This window comes from Cydia strobilella, chromosome 19, assembly GCF_947568885.1.
Source record: "Cydia strobilella chromosome 19, ilCydStro3.1, whole genome shotgun sequence".
Taxonomy (NCBI): domain Eukaryota; kingdom Metazoa; phylum Arthropoda; class Insecta; order Lepidoptera; family Tortricidae; genus Cydia; species Cydia strobilella.
In genome coordinates, this window is record NC_086059.1 from 6,439,417 (window position 1) to 6,453,742 (window position 14,326).

At 44.1% G+C, this 14,326-nt stretch overlaps 2 protein-coding genes across 6 annotated transcripts in view; both read right to left on the reverse strand.

Annotated features, from left to right (window-relative positions):
- Positions 1-455: 455 nt before the first annotated feature.
- LOC134750242 (flotillin-2) overlaps positions 456-14,326 on the reverse strand; it is a 470,025-nt gene continuing 456,154 nt past the window's right edge. For 4 of the 5 annotated variants that reach the window (XR_010128552.1, XR_010128550.1, XR_010128553.1 and 1 more), the window contains one exon: positions 456-1,402. The gene's annotated coding sequence lies outside the window, so the exon portion shown is untranslated. Of the gene's footprint in view, positions 1,403-2,558; positions 2,571-14,326 lie in introns of those variants that run through there. The other variant, XR_010128551.1, reaches the window with a different exon arrangement.
- Positions 2,600-14,326, reverse strand: part of LOC134750249 (squamous cell carcinoma antigen recognized by T-cells 3) — a 28,534-nt gene continuing 16,807 nt past the window's right edge. Inside the window, exons 9-17 of the mRNA XM_063685399.1 lie at positions 14,052-14,225; positions 13,518-13,629; positions 13,088-13,308; positions 10,081-10,360; positions 9,828-9,927; positions 8,982-9,102; positions 7,907-8,139; positions 5,980-6,183; positions 2,600-4,616 (exon numbers count right to left, since the gene is read on the reverse strand). Of these exons, the coding sequence (XP_063541469.1) occupies positions 4,454-4,616; positions 5,980-6,183; positions 7,907-8,139; positions 8,982-9,102; positions 9,828-9,927; positions 10,081-10,360; positions 13,088-13,308; positions 13,518-13,629; positions 14,052-14,225 (1,608 nt within the window). The 3' untranslated portion in view covers positions 2,600-4,453. The remainder of the gene's footprint in view (positions 4,617-5,979; positions 6,184-7,906; positions 8,140-8,981; positions 9,103-9,827; positions 9,928-10,080; positions 10,361-13,087; positions 13,309-13,517; positions 13,630-14,051; positions 14,226-14,326) is intronic.

The following is a 14,326-nucleotide window of genomic DNA, read 5'->3' on the forward strand; positions in this document are numbered from 1 at the left end:
GTGGCTCGCACGGCGAGCAAGGCAGTCTCGACTCTTTGTGCGCATACTTATGGTACATTTCTTCTCGTCCTGAGCAGCAGGTATTATTATTAAGATTTTGTAGGCTATTATAGCGTAGGTATTTTCGCTTTTGTATGGGAATGATGTATCTGTTACGTAGTATCTATTTATTAATCTGTGTCTAGAGGTAACAGACAAGAGTTACTTTCTCATTTATAACATTAGTAGGTAGGGATTATATTTCTACTTTTAAAGCCCTGACAGTCGTGTTTTGTAAGAACCACGAGACGTTCTCAAATATGTATTTGGGAGCGTTTTATTACAGATAAAACTATGTATTTTATAAATTGTCTCTGTGAATAAATGTTTGATGTTTAATGTAACAAAACAATCGCTCGATACTACTCAATGGAGAACGAGTCGTAATATGGAAGTAAATAAAAAAACATAGTATAAAACAAAATATGTAATCAATTTATTCATCCTCACCGCAGCTACACGCAATCATACAAATAAATATCTGGATTCTCACATATTGAGAAACTAAACAGCCGCATATTCCCAGTCAGTTACTGGATTTATAAAAAAAAAACAAAGATTTCCTTGCGTTTGCGCCACTTTTAGTTGAAATCATGAGAGATGATCTTACCAACACCTACGAATTTTTTCTTGCTTGTAGGTATTTAGGTCGATAATTAAACGGATTATGCACAGAAGTTCATCTTAGACAATTTAAATTATACACAAAATTATATCGGCAAACTGATTTTTTGGTAGCGCTGTGAATGTAAAAATAAACTGAAGACATATATATCACACCCACAGCCTATATATTTTAATTTTAAACTTAAGCACAATATACTTCCAAGTGGCATGTTCGTTAGCTTAGCTGTCATATTTTGTATCGACATAAGTTTAAAGATGTATGAACAAACACAACGCTACCAGCACCGGCCGCGGCTTATAAGATACAGTACACCTATGAGTGTGAATAATTTACAGGCTGAACTGTTATTTATGTAGCCTTTACTACTACTGACTCCGTTTCATTACATAATCTATAACTGCTAATTCAGTGCAGTTTACCACTTAACATTTTTAAAATTTACAAAACTTCACTCCGTATATCTATAGAGAAATATAAGTAAAGAAAGAACTAACTGCATACATCAGTTTTCTTACCAAAACGCGCTTTACTTCGTAGTCGACACCTAGCTTCAAATAGCGAAACTCTCAGTACTGCTACTAGACACTAGATGTCGAATGTGTCGCGACTGACGAAAACTGCTCAACAATTTACAACTAATATTAAAAGCAGGAGGTGATAATAGAGTTCCGGTTACTCTGGTTATAATATTAGCTGAAAATCGTTGAGCATTAGACTTTTTGTTTGCCGCGACATCTATTGTCGAGTAGCAGTATTCAGAGTTCCGCTACTTGACGCTAGATGACGAAATAAAGCGCGAAAACTGATGTATTGAGTTACCACTCTTTCTTTACTTATACTTCCTACGGTATATCTTAGTAGTTAGACTACTTAGTTGAGAAGTTCGCCATTTACACCAGACAACTGCCAAGGCCATAAAAGCCTTTACACTGAACTCTTAAAATTACTATAAAATCAATTTCAACATCGATTATTGGACAGCTATGTGTATTACGTGCATACTAAATCCATAAAATAGAGATCAAGCTTTCGTACCCCTACGGATCATGGTCCTACTACCTACTACCCACAGTACTTATTTATTAAGTTCGATGAAATTTTAATCTTATTCAACAGAATTACATTTGTTTTGTTTCATTCAATTTTAAAACATGGTTTAAATTTCACTGTCATATTTGGTTTCATACAGCTGGGCCTTAGGAGGATAAAGGATTTGCCACACTGGATGCGTTCTGCGGGCAGCGGTCAGGTCAAACTTCAACTTCAAAGGTTGCTGTCAATGTTGTTCATACATAATGCGGGTTTGACCTGACCGCTGCCCGCAGAACGCATCCAGTGTGGCAAATCCTTAATAATATAAATGTAAACGATTCTGTTTATCTAATAAGGCTTAGTGTAATGTAATTCAGAAGAGGTGTCGAAATGGAGGATCGAATAAACCGAGAAGTTGAATCGTGAGCGTTTATTTTAAATGGAATCGTAAAAAGAAAAGCATACACATACAAATACAATACTTCTACTATTTACACTAACAATTAAAATCCCAATTATAGCCATATGGTTGCTTATAATGTGCACACATAAACATATCATGTTAACACCTTCATTTAATACAATTTTTGGAAAATGAAAAATAAACTGGCCAAGTGCGAGTCGGACTCGCGCACGAAGGGTTCCGTACCATTACGGAAAAAAACAGCAAAAAAATCATGTTTGTTGTATGGGAGCCCTATTTAAATATTTATATTATTCTGTTTTTAGTATTTGTTGTTATAGCGGCAACAGAAATACATCATCTGTGAAAATTTCAACTGTCTAGCTATCACGGTTCATGAGATACAGCCTGGTGACAGACAGACAGACAGACGGACAGCGGTCTTAGTAATAGGGTCCCGATTTTACCCTTTGGGTACGGAACCCTAAAAATGGTTAAACATACTCCACAACTTCAATACGTTCCATAAAATAAATAAAAATACAAAATACCTATATGCGTACTTTTTGACCTAGACTGGACTTTAAAAAAAAAACATTTCACTTTACTCATCAAACTTACTGACTATAACCGCGATAGCGTTAAAAACATTCATCTCCAGTACACAAGTTTCAAAACGATACAGACCGTGTGCTTATCAAAACCCACATAAGTTTTCCAAATTTTATAGAAAAAAACTTGACGATTTTTCCACAAAATAATTACAATTGGGTTTAGCAATAAACATATTTATCAAAGGGTGAATATTGTAGTTTGACCGCGCGTTTTATCGTCACACTCCTACCACAATGAAAGGGGTTTAAACCCGTCACCCGATTTTATACAAAACTGCATCATTCAAAACATTCCTTGATAAAAAGCTATACAAGTCTTACCCTACTTCTTAAACAGCAAGGTTACTGAGCGGGGTGCGCTTTCCTCGCGTAGCCGTTGATTGACAAGAAAATGACGCAAAACGCTGAATATTCACTTTAAACCCGTACCGTCGACCGGTCCCAAAACTGCGCCATAATTCGAAATATTCCTTTATAAAAGAGATATACAAATCTTAGCCTACTTCTTAAGCAGGAAGGTCCTAAAGTAGCTGTTACTGAGCGGGTGGGCTTCATTAGCGTTGCCGTTGGATTGACGAAATAAAATGCCGCAAAACGCTGAAAATTCACTTTAAACCCCTCGACCTGTTACAAAACTGCGCCATAATTCGAAATATTCCTTTATAAAAGAGATATAACAATCTTAGCCTACTTCTTAAGCAGCAAGGTCCTAAAGTAGCTGTTACTGAGCGGGTAGGCTTAATTAGCGTTGCCGTTGGATTGACGAAATAAAATGCCGCAAAACGCTGAAAATTCACTTTAAACCCGTCGACCGGTCTCAAAACTACGCCATAATTCGAAATATTCCTTTATAAAAGAGATATAACAATCTTAGCCTAATTCTTAAGCAGCAAGGTTCTAAAGTAGCTGTTACTGTGCGGGTGGGCTTAATTAGCGTTGCCGTTGGATTGACGAAATAAAATGCCGCAAAACGCTGAAAATTCACTTTAAACCCGTCGACCGGTCTCAAAACTACGCCATAATTCGAAATATTCCTTTATAAAAGAGATATAACAATCTTAGCCTACTTCTTAAGCAGCAAGGTTCTAAAGTAGCTGTTACTGAGCATGTGCGCTTCATTAGCGTTGCGTTGCGTTAAACCCGTCGACCGGTTACAAAACTGCACCATCATTCGAAACGTTTATTTATAAAAGACCTACTTATACAATCATTTTTTTGAACATGTTTATAGCAAAGTGTTTCGATTTCGACACTTTGGTAATCTGGTAGTAGTCTCTGACATCACCAGAAATATCATTCAAATGATACACTTCGACAAAAGCGTGTTAACTGAAATTAATTGAAACACCAGCAATATTCACCCACAAGAGTCATGACTTAGCTAACAGCCTATTTAAACATCAAGGTCTGTTGCTGAGCGGGCTCGCTTCGCTCTCGTGTCCATTAGATTGACGAAAGAAAACGCCGCAAATTCACCCCATACCCGTCAACCGGTGTTACACAAAACAGCATTATCATTTGAACCATTTCTTTATAAAAGAGCTATACAAGTCTTAGCTTACTTCTTTAGCAGCAAGGTCCTAAAGTCTGTTGATAAGAGGGCGCGATTCGCTCGCGTGTCCGTTGGATTGACGAAAGAAAACGCCGCAAATTCACCCCATACCCGTCAACCGGTGTTATACAAAACAGCATTATCATTTGAACCATTCTTTATAAAAGAGCTATACAAGTGTTAGCCTACTTCTTAAGCAGCAAGGTCCTAAAGTCGGTGTTGCTAAGGGGGCGCGCTTCGCTCGCGTGTCCGTTGGCGCCGTTGGAGCCGCTCGCTGCCGACGTGGACGTTGAAGGTATTGGCTTTTGCAGGACGCTGGGGATGAAGCTGCTCAGTTGCGTCCGTCGCCTGAAACAATATTTATTTGAATTAATATTTTTTACACACGATGACGACGAACGAGAGATGGTAAGTCAGTGCGTTTATTTTATTTTTTGTTGCCTGTCTTTAAAATGTGGCGTGCCACGCCTAATGCTCCATATGAATAAGGACCCTTCTCTGTTGGAAAGCCACAAATATTTGTAATACATCAAGTGCACCCATCAACATTTCTAAATAAACTCCTTAAATACCAGTCTTGGCGCAGCCGGTAGGATTCCTAATTAGACACTATTTAAATAATGTTTAAACTGCTTAATTTTTGGTCTAACCTTCCTGGCAATAAGCTGATTGAGAAGACAATAATGAATCATTTATTTACTTTTATTCGATCACCAGCAACATACCAGTCTGTCTATCTTTCTTGCAAGGCATATCCTCTAATGTTTCTTATAATGTAGGAAATCGTGTGCTCGAAACGGGAGAATAGCGGATTTAACGAGGACTTATGGTAATTCCGGATAGATACGAACTTCAAACCTTCAAGAAAAGAGCGTACTCCCGTCTCACATGCCGGCAAAGCACTTACAACCTCTCTGGTGTAGCGGTTGTCCATGGGCGACGGTAATCGCTTACCATCTGACGATTCGTCTGCTCCTTTGCCTCATCATTAAAAACCGGCCAAGTGCGAGTCGGACACGCGCACTAAGGGTTCCGTACCATTACGCAAAAAAAACACGTTTGTTGTATATATGGGAGCCCCACTTAAATATTTATTTTATTCTATTTTTAGTCAGTTGTTTTGTTGTTTATTGGTGTTCTCGTCACAGTGTGAATTTTAATTCTTTTGTGGTGAGCGTTCCGACTGAACATCTAGCGACCTTCACCAAGGAGTTCTGGCGAACAGTGTGAAGTACCGGCGGTTCCGCGGCCGGCTGCGGTAGGGTAGGTGCGTTAGTATTCGTCTACTTGGCGAAATTTGAATATAAACGTACAATGCTTGCACAAATTTGCACTTATTGCAATCCTTATTTTCCAAACAATATATCTATCTCCATAAAAATGATATTTCGCATGTAGCAAATTAAAAATCAAATATATTATTTGCTAACTTGTCAAGTGGACGAAAAACTACAGCATGTACGGAAACTAGCGCAATGACCCTATAGGTGGATATGTCTTGGATATACTCCCTTGGCTCCCTGCCGAGGTTTTCCCGAGGGGCTACAGTATGGGGTTCTTCAAAAAAGGAGTGTACAGGTTTTTAAAGGGTCGACAACGCGCGTGTAATATCTCCGGTGTTGCAGGCGTCCATAGGCTACATTAACTGCTTACCATCAGGCGGGCCGTATGCTTGATTGCCACCGACGTGGTATAAAAAAAAAATACTAACATTCCCCCGCCCGTGTCCCGTTTAGGCTGCCCCAGCAGCGCCGGCGCCGGCGTGGCGTCGGCGCGCGGGCGCGGGGGCGGCGCGCTGACGGCCACCTCGATGTTGCGGTCGGCTATTAACATGCCGTTAGTTTTCTCTACAGCTTCGGCCGCGCTCTTTTCGTCCTCGTAGTCGACGTACGCTAGGCCTTTTGGTTTCCCGTCTCTGAAAATAGTAGATTGTGTCACAAGGGAGCAAAATGACATATTTACGGCGAGGGCGTACAATTGAATCCTAAACGAAGCGAAGGATTCTATAATAGAATCCTGAGCGTAGCGAGGGATTCTAACATAGAATCCTGAGCGTAGTGAGGGATTCAAGTGTTAACGCCCAAGGTGAAAATAATTTTGCTACCATGTGACACATACTGCTTTTCACATCACCTATGAGGAAATTACATACTAACATTAGGTTTCAAAACATTATTATTTTAAGCAAAGATCGATACGGACAGTGCCAAAAATATGTGTACACGACCTTAGTATAGGTACATACTTCTGGCACTTTGTCCGTATCGATATTTTCAGACGTGACTGTAGTGACAAATTAAAAGTACCTACAGCTCATAATTATGTACTGAGGATATCTTTTCAAAAACAGCAGCAAACAACTAAAATGATACAATGAAAATCAAGTACATTATTTTTGTAGATTTTTCTGATAACAAATTAGCTCTTACCCCTTTGAACCAAATCTTCGGAAGAACACTATGAAGACTGATATCACTTATATTTATTATTATTAGTGTCGTTACCGGGATGCTGCTTAAAACATCTGACACAGATGAAAAGGCCTATTATTATTGATTTACACTAAGTATTTACAAATTTATACAGAATACAGAACCGCATAATGCTTGGTGAAATATTTGTACAATTTTTTTTAAATATAATTTTTTTAAATTGCATAGACAAGTATGGCTGCGTTTAAGGAGACCTAAAATGTCAAAATGAAAATTAAATTATTAAACTAAAGTTTTTTTACGTTTCTTTGTAAATATTACGCTAATTAATTAATTTACTTAATTTAAATATGATATTAATTAATTTAAAATACGTTAATTACATAATTACATTTTTTGTTTACAATTACAACAAAATATTATTTAAGTTAGAAAAATTGTATGCACGTAATCGATTATAAAGAAATTGTAATCGATTATCTGCATACTAATTTCATATGTCTTTGTGTCAATATTTCATACTGGCAACAAAATGTCCTTGAACAGAAAAGTGCCACTTTGATCCCTCCTAGCAGGGAAGAAAAGTTCCCTTTTCGAATAGGTGATGTGAAAAATATAAATCCACTGAGTCCTCGGCAAGCACCGCTATCCTAGGAAACCAGAGCTTTACGGCCGTAACGTAAAGCCGCCAGTCTAAAAAAACCGGCCAAGTGCGAGTCGGACTCGCGCACGAAGACTCCCGTACCACTATATATCTATAAAAACGGCAAAAAATGACGTTTATTGTATGGGAGCCGCCTTAAATATTTATTTTATTCTGTTTTTTAGTATCTGTTGTTATAGCGGTTCATGAGATACAGCCTGGTGACAGACAGACAGACAACGGAATCTTAGTAATAGAGTCCCGTTTTACCCTTTGGGTGCGGAACCCTAATAAAATCATAAATATAGGCTTATTAAATTTACTTTTTATATAGTTAAATTTTGTACTTTAGCGTGTAGTTGCGCTCTCGGAAGGGTCTCCACGGAAGACCAGCGTCGAGATCCTTAGGTGGATTCTTGACATTAAGCTGAAGCTTTTCAGTGACGCTTAATAATAAGTTGGTTCTGTATGTCTCAAGTAATATTTAAGTTAAATTTAAGCGTTTTTGAATAAATTTATTCTATTCTATTCTATCCCTAACAAAGTCAAAATGATGCACTTACTTGAACGTGACAACTCGAATATCGCTAAGTTTCCCATATTTGTCGAATATCTCCGTGAGGCGCTCGCGCGTGCAGTGCGAGAACGGAAGGTTGCGCACGAACAGTTTATTCTTCTCGACGGTCGTGGCGTATTTGAAGGAGCCTTTCGTTTTGGAAGCAGAGTAGCGGGAGAGGAACATGGGTCGTCCGTCCAGGGCTGTGCGGTCGTGTTTTATCGCTTCGTCTACTGCCTCCTATGAAAAAACATCAATAAATCAATAGTGCAACCAAAGAGGATATAATAAGATAGAGCGGTACTGTCATAGTAGATTTTGTAACCACAGTAAATTCACTGCCATCTATCGACACACTTTAAAACTAAAAATGAGGACTTATAAAAATACGATAAAATGTATTTAAATATGGATAAATGATTTTTTTTATTTGCATTAATTATTTTTATGATTTTGACCTATGTTCTTTCACTGATATGCGTTAAAATTGTTAAATAACAAACGAAACCGTCAACGCCATCTATACGACAGTAGGCCAAAGTTAGTAGCGCCCTCTGATCGAGAATCAAATTTTCTTGATTTTCGAGGCACGTTTTTTCCTTAGACTGTATCCATCAGTCCATCTTTGGTGCAACCAATGGGTTAGAATAGGGTATTTGACAAATTTTTATTAATGGTATCAGTCGATCAGGTTTGTTTTGAGGATCAAATGTCTGTATGGGACCCATTGTCTTAAAGCAACACAAAAGTAACAAATGATGGTCAAAGTCTGGCACCCGCACTTTACTGACGGTGACGAAACGCTTCTAACAAAATGGCAATACATCGTGTCGTCACCATGTAACGTCGCTATTGCTTAGAAGCGTTTCGCTGTGTGGAAAACAAGGAAATTGCGATTTAGTCGGTGAAATATTGTGGCACGAGCTCGGCCGACCGCTCGCACAAAAGAAACAATGACTCTTGTTTAACAGATGAGGGTCTTAGGAGTAAATATCATAAATCATTTGAGAAGATTCATACTATAGACGTTTTTAACAGTCTTCTCCACATGGACATTATTTAATATATGGTTGATCACTTACTGATGTGGTGTACTGGCAGTAGCAGATGGAGCCGCCGAAGGCTTTAACACCGGCGCGCACGCGCAGCGACACCACTTCGCCATACTCTGATAGCTTGTCGCGGAGATTCTTCTCGTTTACACTGCAATCAAATAATTAGCATTATGCCTACTTTACACTATCGGCAATGATCGTTGATACTATCTCGTGCAAGCATCCACATGATCGCCTGTACAACGCAACCATCCGGCGATTCCCTTGGTTTGTAGATTGTGCATTGTACAAGCCATAAAACTTAGGAATGGTGAGTTAGGTTGGTATTCCACCATTGGTCCAATTGGTCCAATGAGCATTGCGTCACACTCTCTTACTAAGCAAAATGTGAGACGCAAATACACATTGAACAAAATAATTGGCTAGATGACACATTTTCATGAATGGTATCAATCGATGAGGTTTATTTTTAAGATCAAATGTCTATATGGGACCCATTGCATTAAAGCAATACAAAAGTCAGAAATGATAGTCAAAGTCCGACAGTCGTACTTCACTCGCGAAACGCTCCTAACAAAACGATAAGTGAACGTGACGTCAAGGTCACTGAGTGCCCATTTTGAATATATGGGCAAGACAAGAAAATTGCGTTTTTATCGGTGAAATATTGCGTTTATGTTGCCGTGCAATCTTTTTTGAAAAAAAATGTAAGGAATCGAATGGTTTACTTTTTTCCTTAAAATGACTTAAATTTTGAAACTTTCAAGTCCTGTATTTAGGTTTCTGTTAAACTATCCAACATGTGTCATCATCCCTATTGGAGAGTTTAATACCAACCTTAACTGTGTGAACTGGAAGGTAAATGGTACTAACTTGTAATCTAGATTGCTAACGAAGAGAGTGCAGGCCTCGTTGCCGCTAACTCTCGGTGCACTTTTCGCGTTTTCTGTCCGCTGCCTCTTATTATCAGCACCTACAAAAATAATGCTTACCTATACCTTCGTATTAAAAACAATTTACAAACTATGTTACAGATTATATAACTTCTGGCGAATGAGACGAATGATTAATTAATAAAATTACAAAAAAAGAAATTATGGAGTTAATACTTTCAAGCAATACAAACCTTCACTGCTATCATCGTCATCATGAGATCGCTTTAAAGCACCACTCTCCCCTTCCTTCACCTTCTCATCGACTTCCATACTGCTATCCTTTTTCCTCTTAACCTCGCTATCTTGTGCGCTCTCGTCAGATTTCCTCTTTCCCTTCTTTGGTTTATCTTCCTCTTTTTTCTTTTTATCGAATTTACCCTTTTTATTCTGTGGCTGTTTGTTTCCTTTCTTCTGGTTGGTCATTTTGTCTTTCATTGCTTGGTAGCTGTCCCGCCATTCTTTTAGTTTTGCCTGTAACAAACAACATACAATTTAATGACACTAACATTTTTAAGTACTTATACTGGCCTTTAAAGAGTTTAAAGCATTATCAATTTCGAAAGTCATATGGTTCGCCACAAAAAAATTGAGATTGAGTAAGAAAAATTGGCAGACAAAGTTAGATCAATGGTAAATCAAACGAAATAAAACAAAAGTAACTCTTCCCTATTTAATAATGATTGAAATTTAATTGTTAATCTGTGCCCGAAATAACAATTTTCAATTTCAATTGTAGGTAATTAGGACATGGGGTCGCTAGATTTTCTTCTTCTTCTTTCGTGTCGAGGTTCCTTCAAACAGTGGATGCCCAGGTTAAAGCCCAAGATATAAAGGAATCAAGCTAACCTCGCACAAGTGTTGGCACTCGGTGGCAGTGGCCAGCTGGCCGTAGTCCCGCTCGTAGTCGGTCCAGAGCCGGGCGGCGGCGGGCGGGTAGTCGGTCACGAAGCGCAGCGCCCGTCGGTGGAGCTCGCGCAGTTTGTTCCCGGAGAGGGAGGGCTGGCGGTGACTTACCTCACACAAGTGTTGGCACTCGGTGGCAGTGGCCAGCTGGCCGTAGTCCCGCTCGTAGTCGGTCCAGAGCCGGGAGGCGGCGGGCGGGTAGTCGGTCACGAAGCGCAGCGCCCGTCGGTGGAGCTCGCGCAGTTTGTTCCCGGAGAGGGAGGGCTGGCGGTGGCTCACCTCACACAAGTGTTGGCACTCGGTGGCAGTGGCCAGCTGGCCGTAGTCCCGCTCGTAGTCGGTCCAGAGCCGGGCGGCGGCGGGCGGGTAGTCGGTCACGAAGCGCAGCGCCCGTCGGTGGAGCTCGCGCAGTTTGTTCCCGGAGAGGGAGGGCTGGCGGTGGCTCACCTCACACAAGTGTTGGCACTCGGTGGCAGTGGCCAGCTGGCCGTAGTCCCGCTCGTAGTCGGTCCAGAGCCGGGCGGCGGCGGGCGGGTAGTCGGTCACGAAGCGCAGCGCCCGTCGGTGGAGCTCGCGCAGTTTGTTCCCGGAGAGGGAGGGCTGGCGGTGGCTCACCTCACACAAGTGTTGGCACTCGGTGGCAGTGGCCAGCTGGCCGTAGTCCCGCTCGTAGTCGGTCCAGAGCCGGGCGGCGGCGGGCGGGTAGTCGGTCACGAAGCGCAGCGCCCGTCGGTGGAGCTCGCGCAGTTTGTTCCCGGAGAGGGAGGGCTGGCGGTGGCTCACCTCACACAAGTGTTGGCACTCGGTGGCAGTGGCCAGCTGGCCGTAGTCACGCTCGTAGTCGGTCCAGAGCCGGGCGGCGGCGGGCGGGTAGTCGGTCACGAAGCGCAGCGCCCGTCGGTGGAGCTCGCGCAGTTTGTTCCCGGAGAGGGAGGGCTGGCGGTGGCTCACCTCACACAAGTGTTGGCACTCGGTGGCAGTGGCCAGCTGGCCGTAGTCCCGCTCGTAGTCGGTCCAGAGCCGGGCGGCGGCGGGCGGGTAGTCGGTCACGAAGCGCAGCGCCCGTCGGTGGAGCTCGCGCAGTTTGTTCCCGGAGAGGGAGGGCTGGCGGTGGCTCACCTCACACAAGTGTTGGCACTCGGTGGCAGTGGCCAGCTGGCCGTAGTCCCGCTCGTAGTCGGTCCAGAGCCGGGCGGCGGCGGGCGGGTAGTCGGTCACGAAGCGCAGCGCCCGTCGGTGGAGCTCGCGCAGTTTGTTCCCGGAGAGGGAGGGCTGGCGGTGGCTCACCTCACACAAGTGTTGGCACTCGGTGGCAGTGGCCAGCTGGCCGTAGTCCCGCTCGTAGTCGGTCCAGAGCCGGGCGGCGGCGGGCGGGTAGTCGGTCACGAAGCGCAGCGCCCGTCGGTGGAGCTCGCGCAGTTTGTTCCCGGAGAGGGAGGGCTGGCGGTGGCTCACCTCACACAAGTGTTGGCACTCGGTGGCAGTGGCCAGCTGGCCGTAGTCCCGCTCGTAGTCGGTCCAGAGCCGGGCGGCGGCGGGCGGGTAGTCGGTCACGAAGCGCAGCGCCCGTCGGTGGAGCTCGCGCAGTTTGTTCCCGGAGAGGGAGGGCTGGCGGTGGCTCACCTCACACAAGTGTTGGCACTCGGTGGCAGTGGCCAGCTGGCCGTAGTCACGCTCGTAGTCGGTCCAGAGCCGGGCGGCGGCGGGCGGGTAGTCGGTCACGAAGCGCAGCGCCCGTCGGTGGAGCTCGCGCAGTTTGTTCCCGGAGAGGGAGGGCTGGCGGTGGCTCACCTCACACAAGTGTTGGCACTCGGTGGCAGTGGCCAGCTGGCCGTAGTCCCGCTCGTAGTCGGTCCAGAGCCGGGCGGCGGCGGGCGGGTAGTCGGTCACGAAGCGCAGCGCCCGTCGGTGGAGCTCGCGCAGTTTGTTCCCGGAGAGGGAGGGCTGGCGGTGGCTCACCTCACACAAGTGTTGGCACTCGGTGGCAGTGGCCAGCTGGCCGTAGTCACGCTCGTAGTCGGTCCAGAGCCGGGCGGCGGCGGGCGGGTAGTCGGTCACGAAGCGCAGCGCCCGTCGGTGGAGCTCGCGCAGTTTGTTCCCGGAGAGGGAGGGCTGGCGGTGGCTCACCTCACGCAAGTGTTGGCACTCGGTGGCAGTGGCCAGCTGGCCGTAGTCCCGCTCGTAGTCGGTCCAGAGCCGGGCGGCGGCGGGCGGGTAGTCGGTCACGAAGCGCAGCGCCCGTCGGTGGAGCTCGCGCAGTTTGTTCCCGGAGAGGGAGGGCTGGCGGTGGCTCACCTCACACAAGTGTTGGCACTCGGTGGCAGTGGCCAGCTGGCCGTAGTCACGCTCGTAGTCGGTCCAGAGCCGGGCGGCGGCGGGCGGGTAGTCGGTCACGAAGCGCAGCGCCCGTCGGTGGAGCTCACGGAGTTTGTTCTCGGAGAGGGAGGGGTGGCGGTGGGATTCTAGGTTGATGTACGCCTCCCAGTATTTGGACATGGTTTTGTTTTCGCCATATTCTAGAAAAATAGGCGAAAGAAATAAAAATAATAATTTATATTAGAAAATGTTTATGTGTGGTTTGCCAGTTTATTAGTCTGGTATGATCGACCACACAGTTAACTGTCAATTCGTAAACGTTTTTGCAAAAACAAAGTTTACCAATGGTCAGTTAGAAGAGATTTTGGTATAGGATTTCTCCTTCTATATTGAACAAACTTGAACTCACTAAATATTTCCTCGAAGATCTCCTTGCCCTGCTTGGGGTCCTTCATGCGGTTGTACTCCAAACGCGCCCAGTATAGCGGCACCTCGCAGTCGTTCGCCTCTTCGCCCCACGCCTGACAACATATTACACAGTTATTACTGGTGACACAATTTAAGTCCAATGTTTCCTTAACGCTGATAATTGCAATGCATCGCGAGGGCTGCATTATCCACAGTAGACATATCTTTATGAAACTACGACCACTTTGTTAATAGTGAGTGAACGATTATGGAAGAGTGGAGAAGGGTTGGACAACCCAGACAAAGAAACACGTCCAAGCCGATTATAAAAGGAACATCGAGCCAAAACTCTCGCCCATTATCCAATTTTATTACTAGAAGTACTGAAAGCAGATCTCGCGGTCTATCTCCAATGAAATTAAGCGTCTTCAAATAAACGACGATCCAGGTTTTTTGCTTTTCGAGCTGAGATTATATCACGAGACGGCTCATTTTGTGTGGCCCCGTCTTTACGTGGATTAAAACCTAGTGTTACCTCGGCGAGAGAGTCCCAGGCGAGGCGGAAGGTGCGTCGCAGGCGCTCCACGTCGGGCTCGTTGTCGAAGGCGGTGCTGCGGCGCAGGCATTCCAGGTAGCCCAGCCAGAGGGACTCGGCTTGCTTGTAAGATTCCATTCCTTTGGATAGGGCTGTTTCGAAGATTGTCTTCACCTACAAAAATGCATGTTTGGTTAATTTAATTGATGTAAGGCTAGAAACCCTAGCAAACTAAAGCGTGAACAATTTACAAGTTAATACATCAAAATTTGCAA